The sequence below is a fragment of the Chrysochloris asiatica genome, unplaced genomic scaffold (assembly GCF_000296735.1).
Source record: "Chrysochloris asiatica unplaced genomic scaffold, ChrAsi1.0 scaffold00085, whole genome shotgun sequence".
NCBI lineage: Eukaryota > Metazoa > Chordata > Mammalia > Afrosoricida > Chrysochloridae > Chrysochloris > Chrysochloris asiatica.
In genome coordinates, this window is record NW_006408603.1 from 2,797,968 (window position 1) to 2,825,749 (window position 27,782).

At 38.3% G+C, this 27,782-nt stretch overlaps 1 protein-coding gene across 2 annotated transcripts in view; it reads right to left on the bottom strand.

The window, feature by feature from the left end:
* Nucleotides 1-27,782, bottom strand: part of MAGI3 (membrane associated guanylate kinase, WW and PDZ domain containing 3) — a 300,568-nt gene that overhangs the window by 62,558 nt on the left and 210,228 nt on the right. For both annotated transcript variants that reach the window (XM_006865901.1, XM_006865902.1), the window contains exons 5-8: nucleotides 25,270-25,444; nucleotides 20,883-20,962; nucleotides 8,894-8,951; nucleotides 3,006-3,100 (exon numbers count right to left, since the gene is read on the bottom strand). In XM_006865901.1, the coding sequence (XP_006865963.1) occupies nucleotides 3,006-3,100; nucleotides 8,894-8,951; nucleotides 20,883-20,962; nucleotides 25,270-25,444 (408 nt within the window). The remainder of the gene's footprint in view (nucleotides 1-3,005; nucleotides 3,101-8,893; nucleotides 8,952-20,882; nucleotides 20,963-25,269; nucleotides 25,445-27,782) is intronic.

Below are 27,782 nucleotides of genomic sequence, written 5' to 3' on the forward strand. Positions count from 1 at the left end.
TCCTAAGAATCTTATCCCCATCTCTTTTTACCACAACCATGAAACTGTTCAGTAGGGACTCTATTCCCCCCACTCTTAAACTAAACTCCCTCTTGAAACCTTGTAAGCCAGTCATTTCGTGCCTTTATCACATTGTTGATTTCTTAAACAGCATTCTTATCAATGGAGAAGAGATTGAGGTTGTCAAGGACTTCATTCTTCTTGGATCAACTATCAATACTCACGGAAGCAGCAGTCAAGAGATCGGACGACATATTGCATTGGGCAAATCTGCTGCACAGGAACTTTTTAAAGTATTGAAGAACAGAGATGTCAGCTTGAGGACTAAGGTGTGCCTGACCCAAGCCATGGTATTTTCAATAACCTCATATGGATGCGAAAGCTGGACAGTGAATAAGGAAGATCGTAGAAGAATTGATGCTTTTGAGTTGTGGTGTTGGAGGAGAATACTGAAAGTGCCATGGACTGCCAAAAGAACCAATAGATCTGTTTTGGAAGAAGTGCAACCAGAGTGCTCCTTGGAGGCCATGATGGCTAGGCTTCGTCTCTCATATTTTGGACACATTGTCCGGAGAGAACAGTCGCTGGAGAAGGATGTCATGCTGGGTAAGGTGGAGGGTCAGAGAAAAAGAGGAAGACCCCCAACGAGATGGATCAGCCAGGTGACATCATTGATGGCATCAAGTGTGGCGGCGGTAGTGACGTTGGCCCAGGATCAGACATTGTTTCGTTCTGCTATGCATGGGGTCGCTATGAGTCGGTTCTGACTCAATGGCACCTGACAACAACAACAACTTCTATAGATGTTGATTGTAGATCCAAGTAAAATGCCATCCTTGACAACTTCAATCTTTTCTCCATTTATCATTATGTTGCTGACTGGCCCAGTTGTGAGAATTTTTGTTTTCTTTATATAGTTTTGATCTTCAATTCCTCTTCACTTTCAGCAAGTATGGTTATGTCATCTGATTATTGCACATTGTTAATGGATCTTCTTCCAATCCTGATGCTGATTCTTCTTTATATAGTTCAGTTTTATTTGCTCAGTATACAGATTAAGTATGGTAAGTACGTATGGTGAAAAGATACAACCTTGATGCACACTTTTCCTGATTTGAAACCACATAGTATCCCTTTGTTCTATTCAAATGACTGCTTCTTGGTCTATGCACAGGTTCTGCGTGAGCACAATTAAGCATTCTAGAATTCCCATTCTTTTGTGGATTTATTTAGTATTTATTATAATTTATTATAATTTGTTATACTCCACACAGTGAAATGCCTTTGTATAGGCAGTAAAACAATAAACATCTATCTGGTATTCTCTGCTTTCATCCAATATACATCTGACATCAGTAATAATATCCCTTGTTCCATGTCCTCTTCTGAAACTGTTTGAAATTCTAGAAGCTCCCTGTTGATATAGTGCAGGTGATATTAATGACATTGCTTCATAATTCTGCAGTCAGTTGGATCACCTTTTTTTGGAATGGGCGCTAGGTACTGTCTTCCAAGTTCCTTATCATGGATGAGTGAGAGTTTTCAGTGCTGCATCTGTTTGCTGAAACATCTCAGTAGGTACTCCATCAATTCCTGAAGCCTTGGTTTTCACCTATGGCTTCAGTGCAGCTGGGACTCCTTCCTTCAATACCATCAGTGCTTGATCATATGCTACCTCCTAAAAATGGCTGATTCTGTGTATTCCTTCTATCTTCTTTTGATACTTCCTCTACTGTTCAATATTTTAGAAACCTTTAATATCTCAACTCGAGACTTGACTTTTTTCTTAAGTTCTTTCAGCTTGAGAAATGCTGAATGTGTTCTTCCCTGTCATATCAACATAGTACTTTGCTTTCTAAGTTTCCCTTTGAAATATATTCAGCTCTTAACTGCTATTCCACAAATATACTACTCTCTAACCAGTCCTACTTGGACACTCTATTTTATGTAATTTTATATATTCTGTTCCTTTTATCTGTATCTTTGTTCTTCTAAAAAATTTTCCAGCTTTTACTTCTCCTGTGTCTTCCAAACAGAGTTCAAACATCTCCCAGTCTTCTGAACTTTCTTCACTAAAACAGAATTCAGTCCTCCCTCTTTTAAGCCAACAGGGTTTCCTGCATGCCTCTAGTAATAACAATAAAAGGTACCATTACTCATCACCATGGGTCAGGTATCTTGCAGCACTTAACATATTCCTCCTAACCACCTTAAAAGGGTTTGTTTGTTTTCTTTTTTCGTTATTAAGAGGAATCCATTGTTATCTTTATTTTGCAAATGAGTGTATGTAAGCACTTTTGGGAAAACTTTTTCTAAATACAGAAGACTAAGCTCATCCGAATCTTAGGACCTATGCAGTTGACACATGATGCTGATACCACTAACAGCCCACCATCACATTTTTTGAAACAATGATGTAAGTAAAGAATTTGGTGGATTTATTTAGTACTTAATCAGTTCAGTTAGTAAAGAAACCTGAATGGATACAGACGTTGCTGTTGTTAAGTGCCATCGAGTTGGTTCTGAAGTGACCATGTAGAGGGTTTCCAAGGAGCAGCTGGTGGGTATGAACTGTTAACCTTGTGGTTTGACGTCAGTGTTGATGATACAGCGCCACACCAGAAGTCTGGTTACAGACATTAGCACTAAGCAATTCACTTGGGAGAAGCTCTCAGTGAATTAGAGACTAATGCTGCCTGGCCTTAAACATAAAAAAGCAATCCAATATTCATATTCAAAAACATAATCTCTAACCCATATAAAAAGCTGCTCCTTCTCCCAACAATTTCATTCTCTCTATAAAAGCAGCATGAAATATACCTCAGTTTTCTCAAAATTTCCTGATGTCTTATGATTATTCATCTCTGCAGTGACAAAAAATTAGACATTCTTTGTTGAATTTCAAAGCCCAGCAATAGAAAATTCAATCAGATTTATTTTTATCAATTTAGCACATTAATTTCACAAGTTATCCTTAGAAGAAAAGATGGCAAAAAAAGTTCTACCTGGTTTTGAAGACCCAATGTCAGCCTGTCCTAACTGCTTTTTCCTTTTGGCTTCCTCCACTGGATTTTCAAATTGCGTCTTCTGGTTAAGGTGACTGCAAAATGTAGGGAAAAAATTGCCTTTCAATTCATGATAAGAGTCACATATTTTAAAATAGACTATTATACCATTCAGTCACTCTAAGACTAAGGATCAAATACGTTAGACTATGCAGCAATGCAATGGGCTCAAACACAACAACTGTGAGGCTGGCACAGGACAGGGCCACGTTTCAGTCTGTTGTGCATAGGGTTGCTATGAATCAGAACTGACTCGACAGCACCTAACTTCAACATGCAACTCAGAGACTCTTCCAGATAATAGCAGAAGGGCTTTGTGGTAACCACAGAAGTACTCACAGAAAAGCCTAGAAATCAAAACTGCTGAAGCTTATGGGTATTTCATATTTCATAAGCCTATGTACTGATGTTGTTAAGTGCTGTCAAGTTGGTTCTGACCCATAGCGACCCTGTATAGGGTTTCCGAGGAGCAGCTAGTGAGCTTGAACCGCTGACCTTGCAGTTCAAGTGGCTTTGCAGACTGGTGCATTAACCTACAGTGGCTTTGCAGACTGGTGCATTAACCTACAGTGCCACACCAGGACTACTGACTATAGGTACTCCCTAGATTTTTAAAAATTCACTTTAGGTCACTATGCTTTTACAAAAGAACTGTACGGGTACCAGTTTTCGCTAACCATAAGCAATCGAAAGAGGATTTTCAGTTTTACTAAAATCAGGGGAAGAGGAAACTACTGTTCAGTGCTGATTTTGCAAACAGGCATTTAAAGAGGCAGTGAGAGTGGTGTTGCCAAGCCCCTCCCCCAAGGACTACACTCAGCACCAAACCACCGCAGCTTTCAACTGTCTGTGAACATTAGGCTGTTGGGGTCAAGTGCCAGTGAGCTGGTTCTGACTCATAGCAACACCTGTGTAGGGTTTCTGAGAGCAGCTGGTGGGCTTGAACCACTGATCTTGTGCTTAACCAGTCCGGTGCTTATTCTACAGTGTCATGTCAGGGAACTATGTGTTAGTGTTACTTTGAGCTTTATGTATTATTTGGTGTGATTTAGTTGATTAAATTTTGGATCTGGGACTACTAAAAGAGTTTTTCCATGTAAACTAGTAGTGGTGATCACTTCTTCGCTTTATGCCATTTCGACTTACAAAAGGTTTCGTAGGAATGTTCTACTTTCAGATAGTGGAGGAAGTCTGTATCAACAATAACTATGGCTGTTGTTGTTAAGTTCTATTGACTGGGTTCTGATTCATAGTGACCCTGTATAGGGTTTCCAAGGAGCAACTGGTGGGTTTGAATCCTTGACCTTGTGGTTCATAGTCCAGTGCTTATCTGGTTGTTGTTAAGTGCCATCAAGTCATTTCTGACTTATAGTGACCCTAGTACAGTGCTTATCCTACAGCACCGATAATTATGGTAGATGCCTTCTTACCTGATGTAACAATAAGAACTGGTGGTAAGTGGTCAGTTAATTTTTTTTTAAAGGAAGTTAAAAGTGGGAGGTTTTTAACAATTTAAAAAGAGGCAAGATTGTAAAGATAATTTTGAAGAAATCTGAGTACAGACCCTTCTAGAATTTTAGTATTATGCTAGCCCAACAGACTTACCTGCATCAATTCAGCACTAACTTTTTTAGTGATGTGTTTTTATCAAGTTGAATCATAGAACAACTCTTCCATACTCAAATTTCTCCACAGTGGTATAATAATTAAATGAACTATACAATTGCAACACAGGATCAACTAGTGTTTATGATTTGGGAACAATCATAACTCTGGGGAAAGCAGAAATATGGGGACACTAGAGGGAAGCCAATTGGTCAACAATATCCAGCACACTGGGCAAAACTGTTTGTTTTATAGAGGGAACGAAGCATTGGTTATTCTGGCAAGTTCGTTAAGCAGAAGCTGGTTAAGAAAGCAACTATTGTACAAAGGCTATTTAAAGCCACAGATGGGTCTAACGCAGAAGCAATGGGAATTATATTCTAACAATTTCAAGTTAGAACAACTTGTACTGTTATTGTAGAATAACAAGTACCGCTGTTGTTGTTAAGTGCCATCAAGTTAGTCTGACTCATAATGGACCCTCTATAGGGTTTCTGAGGCTTTTAATCTTTGCAGGAGCAGAAAACCTCATCTTTCTCCTGAGGAGTGGCTAGTGGGCTCAAACCACAGACCTTGTGGTTCACAGTCCAGTGTTTACCTTAGAGCCATTGCACTTTCTGCACAACTATACTTCAGCCAAATGAGAGGCACTTCCTCATAAAATCCATTTTAACAAGCAGTGACATTAGTGAATATAAGCAGTTCAACATTAATCACGAACATTACTGAGAGACTGTCCTTAGATAGCTGGGATAGAACCAAAATCTACACATAAATAGTCATGTAACTCAGGTATTTATTTTACAATTTATGAATCCAAAATCCTCACAGCAGGGAACACTGGTTTTTCTTTATGTTGTTTAGGGTTGTAGTGTGTATCAACTCCACAACAGATGTGGTTACTTAGGTTTAGAACTCTAAATATGGCAAGTTCTACTTGACATTCTTTGGGCTGACTTCACTGAAACTCAAGGATACTTTTGCCTCTGACTACAAGGGAGCACCTAATCCAATAAGTTAGCTGTACAACCCTTGGTGAAAATGAAAATCTTCAGAGCTAAATTAGATACCACTTAAGAAATTACTAGGTGCTAGCATTTTACATATTCTTAAAAAAACTATATATATATATATGTTAGGAAATGACACTCCGAAGAGAATAAACCTGCTTAGAAAGAATCTTGGCTCACTTGAACGTCACCAGCTAGAATGACTCACTTTGCCACCCAGGCATTAGAACACAAAAACTAGTAATTTGTATTTATACCCTTTGTAATGTGTGGGAGAAGAGAGTAGAAATCTGCAAATGAGTAATCCCTTTCCTGAAATTTTTTTGACAATAGAATAAATGATTTTAGTCAAAGGAGCAATTGAGTCTGTTACCTTAGACTACCTAGGTTAAAATATCCCCAACAAAAACAAAACTCAAAAGTTAAACCACTCTCAGTTTTCTATAGTTACTTGCACCCATAATATTATTACAGATGTAACAGATTTTGTTTTCTTAGCTGTGGGAAATAAGATAGGAAGACATTATGGATTATCAGAAAAATTAAATAATGGTAATGAAAAAGGATGATTTATAGACATTCATTCTTAGATTAACATGTTGTTTTTGTTAAGCCCCATTGAGTCAGCATCAAAATTTTGTATATAATATCTGAATTTTAAAAATTCATCTCAACAAATATTCTTTCTCTAAGAATTTGAGATATTAAAGCAGATGCATATTTTGACTAGGGAACTAAACGCATTCAAGCTATTTAACACAATACAACCAGACAACGTTCCTAAATATATAAGTATTAGGAGTCCTGGAGTGGTGTTGTAGGATAAACACAAGACTGCTAACCTCAAGGTCAGCGATTCAAGCCCACCAGCCGCTCCTTGGAAACCCTACACAGGGAAGCTATAAATTGGTACTGACTCGACGGCACTTAATAATAATAACAACATATATTTCTAAATACTTAAGTATGGCCTGCATTTATATTTTGGAAGAATTTTAGTTTGAAAAAGAAAGTAAATCCACCTCAGAATAGCATCCTCTAAAACCAATACAAAGAAAAATTGCCATTGCAGTTGGTTTTTACTACTAGGATGCTTCTGCCAAGAGCAATCATTGTGCCATCTGGTTTGACAAACTCAGAGCGCCAAAGAGTAGCCATTCAAGTAACAGTTTTTTTTTTTTTTTTTTATCACCATCAGTAAACTCACTGCAGATGACTGTGGTTGAGATTCAAAACCTAACTAATCTGGGAAGCAAGCCACACTCCACAGCTCAGCTGACTCCATACTAATGTGCATCATGCATACAGCCTGCTCGTCTTAATTTAATAAATTACCCTTCTAGCAAAGGAGCTAGTTCTGGGAACAATCATACAAAATCATGTTGCTGCTGCTGTTGTTGCTTCTCATTCAGGCTATTTCCTGTACTTCCATGACAACTGGGAGCAGGGCCCTTCAGGGTTTGTCCTCAACTTGATTCACTATTATATTCTTGCTTAATAGGAACCAAAGCATTTAGTCCAAGATTTTATAACAGGCAAATGACTTTCACCTCTTAACCATGTATTCAAATTCACTTGGAAGGGATAACAAAAGAATGAGAATCATTATCTCAGAAATGTTCACCAGTGTCAATGGTAAATAACAGTTGATTGAAACCTAATTTAAATAGACTAAACTATTAGGGGAAGGGAAATATTCCACAATCCACAAAACCTATTCAGTTGGCCTTCAAATGTTCTTTTGATTTGAAAAATGGCTATTTCCCCCTTTATTTGAACTAAGCAAGCTTTAAAAAAAAAATTTTTTTTAAAGAGCTGCTATTGCTGTATGTTTTCAAATCAAAGTTATGAGGGAGACAGTACAGAATACATTGGAAATAAAAATTAGCATAGACTTTCAACAAATCCAAATAAAGAAACTGTGAAGTATAGCTAAAAGTGAAACTGAGTTGTTTCCTTAAGGTACAAAATTATATTCTTAGATGTCACTCCAAAATTCTAATTACAGTGTCTCAAGTAACAACCTACATATCAGAGTTTTAGAATAAGGATGAGCGTTACAGACAGGAGTCAGAGACACTTTGTTTGGGGTAATTCGTCTCTCACACTTCAGACATACTGTCAGGAGGGATGAGTTGCTGGAGACTTTTGTTTGGTAAGGTGGAGGGTCAGAGAAAAAGAGGAAGACTTTCAGCATGATGGACTGGCCAAGTGGCAGCATCAATGGGCTCAAGCATGACAACAATTGTGAGGTTGGCCCAGGACCGGGCAGTGTTTTGTTCTGTTGTGCATAGGGTTGCTATGAGCCAGTACCAACTCGATGGCACCTAACAACAACAACAACCAGGAAATGGTATTGGTTTATGGCCAACAAGTGCTGGAAAATTAATAAGCAATTTGAAAACGGTAAAATTCTTACACTTTTTTAACTTTTTCAGGTAATAATATATTTGCCTTTGATACCTAGGTAGTAGGGTCAGACTTCTAGTTTCCAGGTAAATGGTAATGTTTCTGATGCAATTATTTGCTGGAGACCCATAGCTGGAGGTAAAAATTCTACCTATAGCATCTGAAAACAAGTAATCCCAAAGGTCATAACAGTGTGGCAATTAGATACGTGAAGAAAAGGAAAATGTTGACATTAACTTTACATTTAGTCATATTAGAAAGTTTGGGTCATCCAATACAAGGCCCTTAAAATCCTTCTATTGCTTTCAGAACCATCCAATTCCAATGTTGGAAGTGACCTTAATAGTTTATCCAGCCCAGTGATCTCATTTCATAGTTTTCCATCTAATACCATCCTGGTGTGGTGTTGTAGGATCATCACTGGACTGTGAACCACAAGGTCGGCAGTTCAAATCCACCAGCTGCTCCTCGGCAACCCTCTACAGGGTCACTATGAGTTGGAACCAACTCCACAGCAATTAACAACCACTTTCTTTTTTAAAGGCTATAGTAGTAATGACAACATCTCCAGTTATAAATCATCTAGGTAACTTCCCTGTAGCACTCTATATTTACTTCAAAGCCAACTTTTAGGAAGCCCAGTCAATGAAGTGTATGCTCATTACTCCAACCTTCTCATTCCCTTACTTGAAAAGGGTGAAAGCTAGACTGCAGAAACAAGATGTACTCTCCCCACTGCTCCCTGAAATTGTATGATGACAGGAAACATTCAAGAGAACAGCAACTGAGATATAACACACTTACTCAACATAGTATGTCCCATACTGAGGGTCCTCTATTTTCTCCCAGCCATAAGGAAGTTCTGTAAATACATAAAAGGACTGAGTAAAATATCACATAAAAGGCCTGAGTGAAATACCACATTCAAAACAGACAAAAAATAATCACTGGATAAATTCAAGTGTTTTTTGATGTCATTGTACTAATATTTGGGAGACAGAAAAAGAATAGTTTAAGTCTGAATAGCTTCTTCAACAGTCATTGATTGTCTCAGCAAGTGATTAGGAGACAGAACAAAAGATGACATTAAACTCAACAGTCTTTATCTGAACTGCGAGCCATAAAAATGCTAATGGTTTTTAAAATCACATTATTTCATTTAAAAAGTTTGATAAAGTTGAAATGAAACATTCCATGTAGTCAAATACCAGAAGCAAATGCTTGTTAAAAAATTCACTATTATACATAACACTTGTCAATTATTCCTATTACATTCTGAACCACTTCTTCCCAGATGTAAAGTTCAGCCTTAGGTTTTTAACATTTCAAGTGGGAATCTAGATTTGCTTAAAACCTAAGAAAGTACCTGCTTTTTCTTGCATTATCTTGATCTGAGTATCTAAAAGACAAATTTTCAACTAGGACAGTGTAGGTAATACTTATTTGTGGAGGATAACAAAGGATTATCTTCTTATTCCAAGAAATTGCCAGTAAAATATTGTGTTGTTGTTAAGTGCCATGGAGTCAGTTCTGACTTATAGTGACCCTGTATAGGTTTTCCAAGTAGCAGCTGGGGGGGTTTTAACTGATGACCTTGTGGCTGGCAATCCAGTGCTGACCCTATAGTGCCACACCAAGAATCCAATAAAATATAACCAGGATAAATGACAGCAGTTGAACTTTAAAAAAAAAAAAAAAACTTACTGTGAATTGAGTGAAGGTTTATACAGAGCAGATCATCAGTTTTACATTTAACAAAGCATACACTTTGCTTCATTACAATGATGGCAATCCCCCGCTCCATGTATAAACAGTTAGTTAACATATTTGTCTCTGCTCAGTTTAACTCTTGCATTTGTCTCTGTGTCTCCTGCTACCTTCATCTTTCCTCTGTCAACCTCCTTCTTGGTGTATGTTGCCTGACCCATCACCCATGTTAACTAACATGTGTCTACCCTCTAGACCTTGAATAATGTTCCTTCCCAACAACAAAATCTATCATAGAATGTTTCTTTTATCAAGAAAACCTTTTCTTAACTATTAGCAACAGTGATCTCATACAATATTTGTCCTTTTGTGATAGACTAGTTTCACTTAGCATAATGTCCTCTTCTAGGTTCATCCATGCTGTGAGGTGTTTTGCAAACTCATTGCTACTCTTTAATGTTGTGTAGCATCCCTTTGTTTATATGTTCCAAAGTTTGCTTAGCCATTCTTCTGATGATGGGCATTTAGGCTGTCTCCATATTTTTTTAAAGGAGCACTGGTAGCTTAATGGTTACCAGTTGGGCTGCTAAACTCAAGGTCAGCAGTTCAAAACTATCAGTGGTTCCACGGGAGAAAGTTGAGGCTTTCTATTTTTCCTGTGTCTCCTGCAGACAACATATATTAAAGGATCTTGTTTTATTATCCGTTTTACTACTCTCCATCTCTTTACTGTTGCACTTAATCCATTTACATCCAGTGGAATTATCAATGGATGTGAATTGATTGCTGTCATTTTGCTGTGTTTTTTTGTGGTGCTGCTGATTTCTTTGTTCCATGTAATTTTTCACACTGAGTTCATTTTGTCTGAGGGTTTTCTTTTCATTTTCATTTCTGTTATGCTAATGTTACTAAATCTTTCTGATTTTCCTTTTTTATTTTGATGTGAAGGTATATTGTTAATTTTCTTTGAGGTTACACCTTGTAATTTATCATTTTTTTTCTCCTTTTTAAAACAATCCATTTTATCTTGAAATTTACTTGATTTCCTTCATCATTTGGAAGTTTATTTGCTTTGTAGTTGACTTCATTATAAATTGATATCTTTGGGTTCACTATTTTCAATCTTGTAGGTTTGTTTTAGTTTAAATGCTTATATATCTGAATTCTGTGGAAGAAAGATGAGGTTTTCTGCTCCCATAAATATTTAAAGCCTCAGAAGCCCTATACAAGGTAGCTATGAGTCAGAACCCACTTGAGTTCTGGTTGGTGTTGACATGTATGTCAATCTCAGATTTCTGTCTGCTGATGTTGGTTCTCAGTCCCAAGAAAACCCTTTAGTAATTTTTGTAAAGTTGGTCTTGTTGCACTTAAGTGCTGTCTAGTTATTACAAATTCCTTTACTTTCTGTTTATCTGGAGATGTCTTAATATTGTTGTTGAATTTGAAGGACAGCTTTGCTGGGTATACGGTTCTTGGTTGGCAAGATCTGAGTACCTAAAGGAGAATTTATTAAACTAAACCAGTGCCCTCGGAAACCCTGTACAGGGTCGCTATGGGTCGGAACCGACTCGACGGCACATAACAACAACAACAACAAACCAGTGCCTTATGTAGATAATGCTTATTTGTGGATGGTTACAAAGAAATATCTTACAGAGAATTATTAAATATTAAGTATTTCAAGCAAATTGCCAATAAAATATAATCAGGAAAACTGAAGGTAGTTGAATTTCTAAGATTTAAAAAAAAAAAGATTTCCCCCCCCCAAATAAGATGACCCAGACAGGAAAGAATACTCTTTCCCCTTCCCTTTTGTCTGCATTCCTTATAAAGTTATGGTTTCTGAAGAACCATTAAATATATTAGACATGGATTAATTGGACAGGAACGTTCCTAGCAGGTGTTTCTAATGTTACCAAATATTATGAGATCAGCAAGAAAGAATTTTTTAAAAACTCACCATTGTACATTAGGATGCTGCACATTTTTGTTTTTAATTTCTTTTACTATTTTTCTATGATGTTGAAACATACATGCACCTGCATGCACACACACACATACATATACAAATGAAGTATGCTGCAGAAAATAGCCTTAGAAAGTATCAAAATGTAAGATTTAATTTTGTTTCAGCTCCACAGAATATGCACTAGACTGTGCACTGCAGGTCAGTAATTCAAGCCCACCACTTGCTCCAAGGGAGAAAGATGAGGTTTTCTGCTCCCACAAAATATTTAAAACCTCAGAAACACTATGAGTCAGGGCTGACTTGACACCACTTAACAAAAACAGTCAACTTTTTACTGTTACAACATGGAAAGTAAAATTCCCATTATAATTAACCTAACAAGTATATAAACTTTTGGTCTAGTAAAAAATTGTTATTTCACATTAAGAATAAAAAGAATAAATGACAGGTCACTTGATGAAAAGCTCTGAATCACTGCCCCTTGCCACCTTTTCTCAGAAACCTATTTTTCTGCATATATATTAAAAAATACATGTATGTATGTGTGTGTGTGTGTGTGTGTGTGTGTGTGTGTGTGTATATATATATATATATTTGTTAAGTGCCATTGAGTCAGTTCTGACCCATAGCGACCCTGAATAGGGTTTCCGAGGAGCGATTGGTGAGCTTGAAGCGTCGACCTTGCAGTTCAAACAGCTTTGCAGTCTGGCACATTAACCCACAGCACCACACTAGGACTCACTCTCTCTCTCTTGTTGTTGTTGTGAAGTGCCGTTGAGTCGATGCCGACCCATAGCAACTCTGTATAGGGTTTCCAAGGAGCAGCTGGTGAGCTTGAACTGCTGACCTTGCAGTTATACATATATGTATAATTATATGTATATGTATAATTGTTGTTGAGTGCCATTGAGTTGGTTCTGATTCATAGTGACTCTATATAGGGTTTCCGAGGAGTGGCTGGTATGTTTGAACCACCAACCTTTCAGTTCAAATAGACCTTGTGGCCCAGTGCTAATCCTATAGAGCCACACCAGGACTCTCTCTCTCCCAATCAATGTATATATTGGTTGGCAGTTTCAAAGGTTGTTGAGTTCTTGTAACTTTCCTTTGACTAGTTAGGAAGTCTGAAGTGGAAAAGATGAGTTGAGTTGAAAAGTAATTACTATGTGGAAAGGAGTCCTGGTGTGGTGCTGTGAGCTAATGTGTCAGACTGCAAAGTTGTTAGAACTGCAAGGTCGGTAGTTCAAGCTCACCAGTGGCTCCCTGGAAACCCTATAAGGGTCATTATGGGTCTGAATAGATTCAATGGCATTTAATACCAACATCAACAATGTGGAAACAACAAAACAACTAAGCTGAGGAACTGAGATACACTTTAGTTTATTCTGTTCCTCTGAACTTAGGATACAATTTGCAATTAGATAGGCACAATGCTTTATGATCAAGCAACTGTTATATGGATGAGTGTGTATTGAATTATATGTGCAAAAATGTACCATAACAATACTATCAAAGCATTATTATAATGGGTCTTCCAGAAAAGACATTTTTTATTTAGTCTAATGGAAAATTTCTTGAAATACCAAGGGAACTGAATGGTGCTGAGTAAAACTGAGTTCTAGAATTGCACCATAATTAGGTTTATACTTTGTCTTTAGAAATGTTTGGAGAATAGAAGAAACTATTAAAATACCTGAAAAATTCCATTTGACATCCAAAAAATTCACAAAGATGAATGTATTAATGCTTAATAAGGATAAAAGATCAACATATTTCAGCATTTACATTAGCATTTAAAGAAATCAGCAATAACAGATAAAGTGTAAGAGAAGAAACAAATGTAGTATTTTCTAGATTGCTTTAAGTAATCATTTTAAATCTTTACCACTGATAACATGAGTCAATTTTTTATTGTTGCTGTTGTTAAGTGCCATCAAGTCGGTTCCGACCCATAGCGACCCTGTACAGGGTTTCCGAGGGTGTAAATCTTTATGGGAGTAGAAAGCCTCATCTTTCTCCTGCGGAACGGCTGGTAGTTTCGAACTGCTGACCTTGAGGCTCGCAGCCCGATTCGTAACCACTACGCTACCAGAGCTCAGAATGGCTAATATTTGCCTATTTAAGATAAAGGCAATAAAAGCAAGACCAAAATACCTAGCACATTTACAAATGCCCCAGTGGACACGACCATCCACTGATTTCCTTCCTGTCATTTTTCCTTCCTTATCTTCCTCCACTTCTCCTTCAAATGCAGAAATAAAAATTTAAAACACAGCACAACTATTGACCCCACAGAGTTCCCAGTGTAGACAGGAAGATAGAAGGGATAGCTAACATAATGACGATATCAGGAGTATTGTGGGGAGTGGAGAAGAATGGCACCAAGTGGCTGCTGAGAGCAGCTATCAGTAAAGCATTCTGAGGGGCTGTGTGAACTAAGTGTTAAAGGATGAGTCTGAACTGGGGAGAGAAAGAGGGAGTTCATTCTAGACAGATGAAAAACCCACTGCCATTGAGTTGATTCTGACTCACAGTGACCCTATGTAGGGCTTTAAGTCTGTAAATTGTTATGGAAGCAGAAAGCCTTATCATCTTTCATCCACAGAGCGACTGGTGAGTTTGAACTGCCGATCTTCGAGTGAGAAGTTAAGTGCTTATCATAAAGCACCACCAGGGCTCCTTAACAGATGATGGGGTATGCACAAAAGGCAATGAGATGTTAAGAATGGGTAGCATTTTCAGTAATTTCAATTAATTTGGTCTGACTAGAACAGAAGTTGTATGTAAAGAGAGCTGACTCCTTTAAGCAAATACTACATCAAAACACTCCTGGAGTGCCTGATTAGGCAGTTTGATTTTTATTTTGATGCTGCTGGGACTGATTAAGCAGGATTGTACCATTATTAAATTTATATTTGAGAAAGATTATGAGCAGCAGTTAATAGAGGATGAAATGGATGGGTTGGGGTGAAAATAAAGGAGGACAAATAAGAAAATTAATTGTAAGCCTGGGAAGAAAGTAGGAACTGGAACTGAGAGGTAGTATGAATGAAGAGAATGAATGGAACATAGAGGCATGGAAGTAGAAGTAACAAGATTTAATGAGTAACATGAAAATTGAGGAGGGAAAGGAGAGGAGAGCAAGATCAAGATGATTGAGCCCAAGATTTCTGGCTCTTCTGTCATGAAAATGACACATTATCATATATTACATGAATCCCTGCTATGAAATGACAGTGGGAATAGAAAAGATAAATTAACTTGAATTTAGGAGACGGATCAGATACATATGACATGCCTTGTCTAGTGACTAGGGTCAATGGGCAGTCAATGAAAGTTGGTTTAAAAAAAAATTAGAACTTGGTTGCTAACTGCACTGAAGAAGTGAGGATGATAACCAGTGTTTGCATCAGTAACTGGGAGGATGTGATGCTATTTGTTGAGGGCAGGCCAGGACAGGAAGGCATATAGGAGACTTACATCCAGTTGTAATGTGTTATAGTTGAGGGCCCTGTGGAACATCCTGGTAGAACTATTAAGTTCTTGGAAATATAAATCTGGTATTAAAAAAAGAAATATGGCAAAACAAGATGGCATGGGTTTGGGTAACATTAACAGAATTAAACCCTCAGCTTAACAAGATCATTTAGATAAAAAAGGCAGGGAACAGAACCTTAGGGGCACTAACATTTAAAGAACACATGGAGGGAATGAGAACAATTACGAACAGGAATGCATGGACAATACTACCAAATACTACAAAGCAGTTAGGACAAAAGCTAAGGGCTAAACAAAAGATCCCACTGGGTTTGGTGGTCACATCATTGGGGATCTTACAAAGAGCTGAAAAGCAGTTTCCCTGGGAAGGTAGGGACAAAAGTCATTGCAAGAAAGAGTAAAAATTTTGTTTTGTTTTGAAAATTGGTTGTGAAAAAGAGTGAGAACTATGGGGCCACAAGAAAATGTGTTTACTTACTTCTGAGAAAGAAGCTAAAGCACAGGCCGTCCCCCTCCAAATGCTGATCCAAAGGCAAAACTGTTTCTGAAACTATAAATTTATCTTTCTTTCTCCTTACCCAAGTAGGATTTTTCTTATTTAAATGTGTAAATTACATTTGTTTTCTTACTGTGGAGCTCTATTCAGCTGATAATTTTCTTTTATCTTTCTCTCTAAACTCCAAATAACATCAACATTCAGTGCATTTTAAAGCTGTCTTTAGTAAAAACTTAATCTTTGATTCACTCTAAGAGAAATGGGGTGGGTTGAGAGTAAAATGGACTCCTGATCTTATTTATAAGATAACTAAACTAAAACACTAATTATTTAAATAAAAGATAAGTATGTACATGAATTAAACTACCAGGTATAGTGGTGTAACTGCTTGTTAAGTGCTGTCAAGTCGGTTCTGATTCATAACAACCTGAGCATTTCTAAGAAGTGGCTGGTTGAGTTTGAACTGATGACCTTACGGTTCAAACCGACCTCGTGGTCCAATACTTAGTCTGCAGCGCCATACCAGGACTCCTAGGTTCTGAATATCAGATTACTAGGGAAGAATCCTGGTGTGGTGCTGTGGGATAAGAATTGGACTGTTAACCACAAGGTTGACAGTTTGAACCCACCAGCTACTCTCAAAAACCCTATACAGGGTCACTATGAGTCAGAACCAACTTCACAGCACACAACAAGGAAGGAAAGTACAAATTTTAGAAACTGTAAGGTCTTTCTAGAAGGTTGCAAATGTTCAGCCTATTATATATATATTTCTTTTGTTTTAATTTTTTATTGTGAATTGATTGAAAGTTTACAGAGCAGATCACCAGTTTTACATTCAAATCATATACTTTGTTTTATTCAATGATTATAATCCCCTGCATGTACCATCAGTTAACAGTATTTCTCTATTCATTTTAGTTTTTTTTTTTTTTAAACACTCACACAGATATAATAATTTACACCATCAAAAGGCACATTCTGCAAATTTGCCTTCTGGCCGCCAGCTCTCAGTCCCTCTCTTTCCATGAATCTAGTCTTCAGCTGCTCCCTCTCTCCATGCCCCCATCTCTGCCTCCATCTGTGGTGTCACTGCTTTTCTGGATAAGGTCTCGCATTCTGCTTGTGCTCTTCTCCCTTGATGGTCCTAGGGTCCTCTGTTTCTGGACTGTAAGATTAACCACTCCCCCATTTTTTGTTACAAAACTTCTACCTTTACAGTTGTGACAGTCACAATTAGTCATGATAACAATTACTCACTATTGAATCCTAAGAATCTTATCCCCATCTCTTTTCACCAGACCCATGAAGACAAGATGAAAACTATTCAGTGGGGTCTCTAACTTCCCCCACACACTCTTAAACTAAACTCCCCCCTGAAACCTTAAGCCAGTCACTTCGTGCCTTTATTGCACCCTCATTTTAGGTAGCCAGTGTCTAGGTCGCCCATCCCTATCTATCCTGTGTACAGAGGGGATAGCATTGATATTTGATGTAAAGACACCTTCTGTCTCTGTTGGTATTTAGAGCTCTGGTAGCGTAGTGGTTACGAATCAGGCTGCAAACCACAAGGTCAGCAGTTCGAAACTACCAGCAGTTCCATGGGAGAAAGATGAGGCTTTCTGCTCCCGTAAAGATTTACAGCCTCAGAAACCCTGTTCAGGGTCACTATGGGTCGGAACCGACTCGACGGCACTTAACAACAACAACAACCTCCATGAGTACAGGTCAAGTTCATCAAATTGCAGCAATTGACCTCTGTTTACGTTATCCAAAAAAAAAAAAATTATCTTCTTCTAGTTGAGTTCTGATTATCAAGCTCAGCTTTTTATATTAAAAAATTTTAAGCTTACATTTAAAATGGAGTGTTGGTGTGGCACAGAAGGATAAGTACTGGATTGCAAACCACAAAGTCAGCAGTTTAAATTAACCAGCTTCTCCTCAGAAATCCTATACCGGGTTGCTCTGAGTCAAACTGACTTGATGGCACTTAAAAACAACAACATAAAATATAAACAAGGCCTGGTAGCACTGCAGGACATACACGGGTCCTAAGGTTGACAATTCAAACCCACCAGCAGCTGCACGGTAGATAAAAGAGGCTTTCTGCTTCCATGAAGATTTATAGACTCAGAAGCCCTATATATGATCATTATGAGTCAGAGGCAACGCAAAGGCAGTGTTTTTTGCTTTTTCAAATAGAATATATAAGACAGGCAATCATTACAATCTGATAGTCTCTAGAAAATAAATTTTTCCAGAAAGCAGAAAAAAAATAATTGTGTGGGTTTTCTTAGAGACTTTCATTGATTTTCTACTGCTACACTAAACAGCTAAGAACAATATGTTGTTGTTGTTAAGTACCATTGAGTCAGTTGCAACTGATAGTGACCCTGTATAGGGTTTCTGAGAAGCAGCTGGTGGGTTTGAACTCTAGACTTTGAGGTTAGCAGTCCGGTGCCATGCCAGGTCTCTACGAATAGTATAAATCCTAGCATTTGTATCTTCTTGTTAGTGCCGTCGAGTTGGTTCTGAATTGTAATGACCCCATCCAAACAAAAGAAAGCACTTCCTAGTCCTGTGCCAATCTCACCATGTTGGACCCATTGTTGCAGTCACTGCATCAATCCATCTCTGAAGGTTTTCCTTTTTCTCTGACCTTCTACTTTACAAAGCACGATGTCCTTCTCCAGGGACTGATCTCACTTGATGTAACATATCAGAAGTACATGAGATGAAGTCTCATCATTCTCACTTATCTGTAACATTCTGGCTGTACAGCTTTCAAAGATAGATACCTATCTTCTTCTGATAGTCCATAGTATATTCAATATTCTTCACCAACACCATCATTCAAAGGGATAAATTCTTTCCCAGTCTTTTTTCCTTATTCACTGCTCAGCTTTCATATGCTTATAGTGCCACCGAGTTGGTTCTGACTCAGAGCAACCATGCTGTACAGGGTTTCCGAGGCTGTAAATCTTTATGGGAGCACAAAGTCTCATCTTTCTCCCATGGAGCTAAACAGTAATTTGAACTAATTTACCCTGTAGTTAGCAGCCCAATTCCTAATCCAGGGCTCCTGCACATGCATATGAAAATACCAAGGCTTGGGCCAGGAGTAGCTAAGTCCTTAAAATGACATCTTCATTTTAAACACTTTCAAGAGGTCTTTTGCAGCAGATTTACCCAATGAAATATGTTGTTTGATTTCCCAACTACTGCGCAGATTGTAGATCCAAGTAAAATGAAATCCTTGACAACTTCAATTTTTTCTCTGTTCATCAAAATGTTGCTTACTGATGCAACTGTGAGGAGTTTCATTTTCTTTATGGAGCAGTGCAATTCATACTAAAGGCTGTAGTCTTTGATCTTCATCAGCAAGTGCTTCAAGTGGTCTTTGCTTTTAGTAAGCAAAGTTGTGTCATCTGCATATTACAGGCTGTCAATGAGTCTCCAATCCTGATGTCATACTCTTCGTCATTCAACCCAAATGTTCAGATTATTTGCTCAGCATGTGAACTGAGTAAGTAAAATGGAAGGATACAAACCTGATATGTATCATTCCTGATATTAAGCCACACTGTAGCCCTCTGTTCTGTTCCAACAGCTACCTCTCTTGGTCTATGTACAGGCTCTGCATGAGCATAATTAAAAATTCTAGAGTTCCCATTCTATGCAGTGTTATCCATAATTTGTTATGATCCACAGAGTCAAATGCCTTTGCATGGCCAATAAAACACAGGTAAACATCTTCATTTTTCTTAGATCAACCATCAACACTCATGGAAGCAGCAGTCACGAAACCAAACGATGTATCACACTAGGCAAATCTGCTGCACAAGACCTTTTTTAAAGTGTTGAAGAGCAAAGATGCCAACTTAAGGACTAAGGTGCACCTGACCCAAGCCATGGTATTTTCAATAACCTCATATGCATGCAAAAGTTGGACAATGAATAAGGAAGACCATAGAAGATTTGAGCATTTGAGTTATGATGTTGGAGAAGAGTATTGAAAGTGCCAAGGGCTGCCAAAAGAACCAACAGATCTGTGTTGGAAGAAATGCAGCCAGAGTGCTCGTTGGAGGCCAGGATGGCCAATCATTGTCTCTCATACTTCAGACACATCGTCAGGAAGGACCAGTCTCTGGAGAAGGATATAATATTTGGTAAGGTGGAGGATCAGAGAAAAAGAGGAAGACCCCCAGTGAGATGGATTGGCACAGTGGCAGCATCATTGGCTCAAGCATGGCAACAATTGTGAGGCTGGCCCAGGATTTGGCAGTGTTTCGTTTTGTTGTGCATAGATAGGGTCTCTATAAGTGGGTACTCTAAGAGTTGGCACCTAACAACAACAAAAAAAAACTCTTTCTGGTATTCTCTGCTTTCAACCAAGATTCACCTGACATTAGCAATGATATGCCTTATTCCATGTTTTCTTCTGAATCTGGCTTGAATTTCTAATAGGTTCCATGTCAATGCACTGCTGCAATAGTTTTTAAAATTATCTTCAGTAAAATTTTGCTTGTGTGTGATACTAATGATATTGTTCTACAATTTCTGCATACTGTGGGATCAACTTTCTTTGACATGAACATAAATACAGATCTCTTCCTGTCTGTTTGCCAAGTTTGTGGTTGTTGTTGTTGTTGTTATGTGCCGTGGAGTCGGTTCCGACTCATAGCAACCCTGTACAGGGTTTCCGAGGCTGTAAATCTTTACGGGAGTAGAAAGCCTCATCTCTGTCTCGCGGAACAACTGGTAGTTTCAAACTGCTGACCATGAGATTAGTAGTGTGAGGTTGATTAAGAATGTGCCTCATTTATTAAACCATTTGGAATTTAAAAGTCCACATTTAGCACACATGTCAAAAAATGGACAAATTTATTTTCATTAAAATATCAAAAAATGTGGTACCCAGAAGGAGAAAAATGAAATCTCTCCCATAAACTAGATACAAGGATATAATTACCATAGTTAGTTGATTGGTATCTACCGACTGTTTATATGCTTGTGCACATTATGGTTTGTTTGGGTTTTAGAACTCATTATCCAAGCAAGAAGAGCACAAAGGTACTAAGAGAGTAAGGTACTAATAGTATAGAAAGGTTCTGAATCTCTACCTCCATCTTCACAGTCTTCAGGAGCTTTCGCTTTCTTACAGAGACGGGGATCCAACCAGGTCGTTGTCTTGGTATTGTGACTGTGGAATAAAGACCTCAATTAGAGACAGTAAAAAGTATTTCAAAAGCAAAGACTAAAAGTGACTAAAAGGTATGTAATGTTTGAACATTTGTCTCCCACAGGCTCCATTTATAGACCTCAGATTCAATAATCCTATTGTTCTCGGCTCTATTGCTTCAAACCTGCCATACGGTAAAGGCAATGCTTGGGGCGCTAAGTTTAGAATACAGACTCTAAAGAAGAGATAAAATGGCAACTACAGAATAACAGACACTTGTTCAAGTAGTCAAAATGTTTCAAAGGGTGGGCACACAGCCACATACAGTGCATTATCTAGCTGAAAAGGCTGTATTAAAAACCTTGTTTGCTTGCTCGCTTGATTCCTTCATTTCTCCCTTAATAAAACTAACTGTATTTATTGTTTACCTTGGATGGTGCAAATGGCTAAGTGCTCAATTACTAAGTGAAAGACCAGTAGTTTAAACCCACCTAGAGGCACCTGGGGTGGCGTGGGGGAAGGGGGTCCTGGCAATTCTGAAAGATCATAGCCTTGAAAACCCTATGGAGAAGTTTTACTTTGAGTCACAGGGGGTTGACATGAATCAGAATCGACTCCAGGGCAACTGTTTTGTTTTGTTTCTCATTTGTAGGGCCTATGCTGGGGTTTGGGATACAGAGATGAGGAATCAGACAGAGCCCTTCGCCTTATAGAGCATTATTTTAAAGAAACGCCTTCAAAAGAAAGTAAAGAGTTTTTAAAGTGGTTGATTCTGCAACATGTAAGTAAAAATAATGGGTAGAGTTAAACTTGACTCCACAAAACAAAGTTTTCATCAGCATAGACCATATGTTTAACAACAACAACAACAAAAGTAAACCAAAGAGAATTAAATACCCACCATTTTATTTAAGCAGGACAAAGACTTTCTAAGAGCAATTTCTGTTGAATTAGAGGTGAGCTAGCTTTAGACAGTAATAGATACTAATCCTAAAACAAAATGATCACATTGATGAGAAGACAAGCAGTATTAGTCTGAGTGTCTAAAGCATGAGGGTATTGAAATACAAAAAAATCATGGGAAATAACTTAGAAAGCTATCAAAATGTAAGTTAAAGTCATTACTAAAGCTGGTGCAGAATAACAGTATGAATATGTTATCTTCCTTACTGCCTTTAATATGAAATAAATTTAACTAATCTCCACCTTACCACAGGGAGTGCTGTTGTTCTGTAGGATAAGCACCAGACCACTAACCAATTGCAAGGCCATCAGTTTGAGCCCACCAGCCACTCCTTGGGAGAAAGATGATGCTTTCTGTTCCTGCAAATATTTACAAACTTGGAAACCCTATATAGGGTTGTTCTGAACTAGAACCAACTACACAGTACTTAAGTACTTAACAACAACAATTTCTATGTTGACTACACTAAAGAAATGAAGCTAATAGCTTTGGGGAATCAATCTTATCCTGTGTAACGGTTTTCTAACCCCTCAACTACTTATAAAGGTATGTAGCCATTTCTTACATATTACCAGGTATAATAATAGTTGGTAGAGTATGGTAGAAATACTTTTTTTGCAAGCTGAAAAATGGATAATCAATGTAGGAAGAATTTAAATTGTCCAGGAAATCTATGTTATCCGTAATGTCAGAGAGACTCTTCCCAAACCAATACCACTTAAGTCAATTTCAACAAAATGGAAGGAATCAGGACTCCAGAGATGCCTAGGAACAAGCAGATTGTTAGGAAATTGAGAACCATGAGAATATCTTGATAAATCAGTAAAGTTCCTACCTGAGGAAAGATTAACTTTCAATGACTCACAATTAATTCCTAAATTAGCAGAAGTGGCCAATCTCCCAGAGTTTCACCCAATAGGTCCCAAGAAATATTCATAGGGATTATACCCAAAATTTAATGGCTAAAGCCTATAAACCTGTGTTAATATTCTTTTCTTACAATTGCATGTAAGAAACAAACATCAAACGTACTAGCTATAATGAACAGAACAGCTGTATCTTGAAGCAAGTAATAGTCAATGATAGAGACATGCCTTTCATAGATTCTTCCCCCCCTCTATGATTTACTGTGGTGTAGTGGTGTAGTGAATTATTTAATATGTCTTCTTCTAGCCTTAGTCTTTATAACTCCCACCAAACAATGTTTTTGCCCTGATGAGCCTGGGTAAAAAAAAAAGGTGGAAGAAGTTGCTGATAGGATATATGAATCAGTTGTGAGTAGTGAGCAGGTTTAAATGCGATTGAAAATGTCTGAGCATCTCAGAAGCAGGAAGGGGGATCATAAGTACCATCAAAGAAGAGTCGGAAGTGGAGTGTGTCCTTTAGACAATGAGATTGAACTTCTTGGAACCAGGGACAGAAAGCTATGATACCTGAGGAGTGGCCAAAGAGTAGCAGCAGTACATCAAGAGTATGAGACAGAGTTGTGGTCTTCCCAGTCCGTGGACGAACTGAGTGACTTTGGGCAGGAGGTGTGCTTACAGAGTGGGGTGCCTCCAGGCACTTAACTGGGGGAGCTAGCTAGAGCCAAGTCCCTTTAGGCTGAGGCTTTTGGGGGTGGTGTGCCCTGTGGGCATTTATCAGCAGTTCTGGAAGAGCTTTGTAACATTTCCAGAGCAGAACAGAGGTCAGGCCAAGGATCTGAGGACTAGACAGAGGCCTGCCTGTGGGCACAGTTGAGGAGGGAGGTGGCCCTGACTGGAAGAACAATTCTGTCCCTGAATGTAACCTGTTAACTTCCCTAATAAACTTCATAATTGTGAGTCTGGTGTCTTGAGTTCTGTGTGGCCAATGCAATGAATTATTGAACCCAGATGAGGAGTAGAGGGATGTAGGAAGGATAGTTTGGTACCACATTAAAAAAAAAAAAACAGTTCTGCTCATTTATTTAATAGGTCTAACTGTGATTTAAAAAGCCTGGCCTTCTCTGAAGCAGGTATAGTATGAGAAGTAGAGGAATGTGGGAAAGATAGTTTGGTATCACATTTTTTACAGTTTTGCTCATTTATCCCTGTTTGAAAGATGAAGTACCACCAGGTTCAGTATCCCATTATCTATTTGTAAAGATAACTCTAGTCACTTTTAAGGAGTCTATATTTTACTTCAGGATTCAGTTCTAAAGTCAGTATGAAAGTCAAACGTCTAAACTGCCCTTGAAAACCTCCTTAAATTGTCAGAGTAGACTTGATTTTGTCTGTTTTGTACAATGCTGTTGTTGTTAAGCGTTGTTGAGTCAGTTCCAACTCATAGCGATCCTGCATATGGTTTCCAAGGAGTGGGTGTTGGGTTTGAACTGCTGACTTTATAGTTAGCAGTCCAGTGCTTAGCCTATAGTGCCACACCAGGACTAAGAGTCATTAATTTTATATAAATGTATATTGTAATCCATAAGGTGCCATAGATGGCAAAAAAAGTATCACACATGAAAAAACTGTCTTTTAAACATGAGAATCACACTTGATATAATAAGATGTTTACAATCTAAGGAACATGTAGAATTAGAAACAATTAAGGGAACAGACTCAAGACTCCCACTCCTAACTCATTTCTGAGCATATGTTCTTTGAGTGCAGTGCCCAGTCCTCATCTTTTTAATCATTCAATTATTATATTCTATAGTCTAAGTATATTTATATTCTACCTTTGAGGAAGTAAAGGATGAGTATTACAGCTGCACAATATAAAAACTCTTTATAATGAAACTTCTGATAATATTTAATAAATTGCATATTATTCTTCTCTGATGCAAACAAAGTATAAATAGTATGATAATTATTTTCCAGAAATATAGGATTGTCTTTCTGTGAATTTATATTGTACTCTGAGGATCAGTGATATTTTCCTCCTGTATTATTTAACTATTTTGACTTAACATTTCAAACCAAAACTCTAGGACTGAAATTACTTAGCTCAGATAATAAATATCCTGCCCCCTGTCTCCAAGGCTCTTTAGCTGGACAATCAAAAACCTAAGGCGATTTTAAGAAAGGCAAAGTAAAACAGACTTTATTCTTTAAGTTTTTCATTATTAGAGATGAGCCTGTTTTTAAAATCCTCTTCCTTTTATAAAACCAGAAGTCAAATACCCTATTCCTTTACCCAAGTCAAATAACAATGAAATGTCATCCAGGAAAATATGCAGGTTAAGAATCAACTGTAACTTGCATGAAAAATATTTGTAAGGAAAGAAAAAGAAACGGAAGCCTTGTGAAATCGACACACATCCATAAGGAGGTAAAAAACAAAGTGAAGACAAGCTTCATGGTGGCAGGACGCGTAAGGAGAGATGCCGACATCTGCTTACTCAATGAAGTAGATCATCCCAGTGTCTGTGTAGGCCATTTCCCAGTTTTTGGGCAGTGGTTCCAGAGTCTCATCTCTCATCATATAATTTCTAAAGTCCATGGAGCTATTCGTTTGGTTGTAACTCGGGACGGCCTTCATCCAGTCAGATGATTCGGAATACCTCTCTCTGTTTTCTGCTATTATCCAAAACAGAACAGCATGAAAAGTAGGTACTTACATTCTTCAAACAGCACTCTTGCCTTCACTTCAAACAGAATGCCAAATATTTATTGCAAATTGCCTTTGCAAATGTCCTTGTCTATTAAGAACACATTCTTCTATATTCTTTGAAATAAAAAATAAACATATTGAATTTTATTCATTTGCTAACTGGCATTAACCTTGTACAGCACCTCTGATACTCGCCTGGGAAGGAAGCAAAAAGCATTAGAAGCAATTCAGTATCTAATACCACCAGCAGCAGCCACAGCAGCATTTACACAGTTCTTTTTATGTGTTAGGTTCTCTTTTACGAGCATTACATATATCAAGTCCTATAATCCTCATAGCAAGGATATATATATAGCTTTTATTATCACCATTTTCTAGATGAGAAAGACAAGACACAGGGAGGTTAATTTAGCCAAGATTACATGGCTAGTGAACAGCAAGGCCAGGATTCAAATCTAAGTGGTGCATGCCCATCTCCTATATCAAGCTGCCTAGTACAAATGGAGTCCTGGTGTGGCACTGTAGGATACGCACTGGACCACAAGGTCAGTTTGAATGGTGAGGTTGGCAGTTCACACTCACTACTCGTTCCTTGGAAACCCTCTAAACCAACTCAATGACACTTAACAACAACAATACACATATAACAAAGGCCTTCTTGCTAGTGTGTCATCAAGTTGGTTCCGAGTAATAGAGACCCTATATGGGGTTTCCAAGGAGCGACTGGTGGGTTTGAACCAACAACCTTGCAGTTAGCTAGCAGTCCAGTGCTTATTCTACCTTGCCACACCAACACAGGCCTTGTTGTTGTTAGGGGCCATTGAGAAGGTTCCCACTCATAGTGACTCTGCACAACAGACCAAACCAGTGGCCGGTCCTGTGCTGTCCTCACAGTTGCTGTTATGCTTTAGCCCACTGCTGCTGCCACACAGGCCTTAGAGGCTACATGGTATCATATCAATAGCTGCTAACTGCGGGCAATGCCTCAGAATCAGAGACTCTCAGAAGACGCCTTGGATATCATTAGATATAATTTCCTATAGCACTTCAACTCTAATTAATCTTTATCCAGTCAAATCCTACAATCCATTAATCATACTAGCATTCACTGTTCCTCAGTTCCCCATCCTGAAAGCATGTCCTTTTTGTCCTGCTTTCTCAACTTACATTTCATGACCAACCATTATATTCATTAATTCACAAATACCCTTGATACTCGTGCCCCAAGTTCACTTCATCATACTTGTCTGGCTAAATCATAACTCTGCTTAATCCTACTCTCACTCTATGCCAGCACCCACGTATCTGAACACAAGCAATGCTAACTGGTCTCACTTTAGATTCATTATCACTTGTTGTGAGGTGTTCCCCTGTCAGTTCAAATTCACAGCAACCCCTGTGCACAACAGAGCCAAACACTGCCGGGTCCTGTGTTGTCCTCACAACTGTAGCTAGGAATCCATTGTTACTACCACTGTGTCACTCCATCTTTTGGGGGGGGGGTCTTCCTATTTTTTATTGACTCTCCACTTCACCAAGCATGATGCCCTTCTCCAGGATCTGGTCCCCCTTGACCATCTGTCCAAAGTACAAGAAACCAAGTCTCACCATCCTCACTACTAAGGAGCACTCTGGCTATATGTCTTCCAAGACAGCTTTGTTTGTTCAATGGTCACTCATCTCAGGCAAAAAGACCTGGTAAAGGTTACCATGTAGGAAGCCCTATGTGGCAGCTTTAATCTGTCCTATAGTTCCCAATCATAGTCACTGCCACCACTCGTCTGTCAGTTTGTTGTACTGTGGTGGCTTGTGAGTTGCTGTGATTCTGCAAGCTATGCCACAGGTATTCTAAATACCAGCAGGGTCACTCACAGTGGACAGGTTTCAGATGAGCTTCCAGACGAAGACAGACAAGGAAGAAGGAGTTGACGACCTACTTCCGAATATTTAGTCACTGAAAACCTATGCAGAGAAACATTGTCAGATATAGTGCCGGAAAATGAGCCCCTCAGGTTGAAAGGAACTCAAAATGTGACTGGGGAAGAGCTGCCTCCTCAAAGTAGAGTTGACTGTGATGACGTGAATGGAGTAAAGCCCGTGGGAGAAAAACCCATGGGACCTTCATTTGCTGATGGGGCACAAATCAAAATGAGGAGAAACAGCTGTAAACATCCAAAGAAAATCCAAACATGGAATATATGAAGTATGAATCTGTGAAAATTGGAAGTTGTCAGAAATGAAATGGAATGCATAAACATGGATATCTTAGGCATTAGTGAGCTGAAATGGACTGGTATTGGC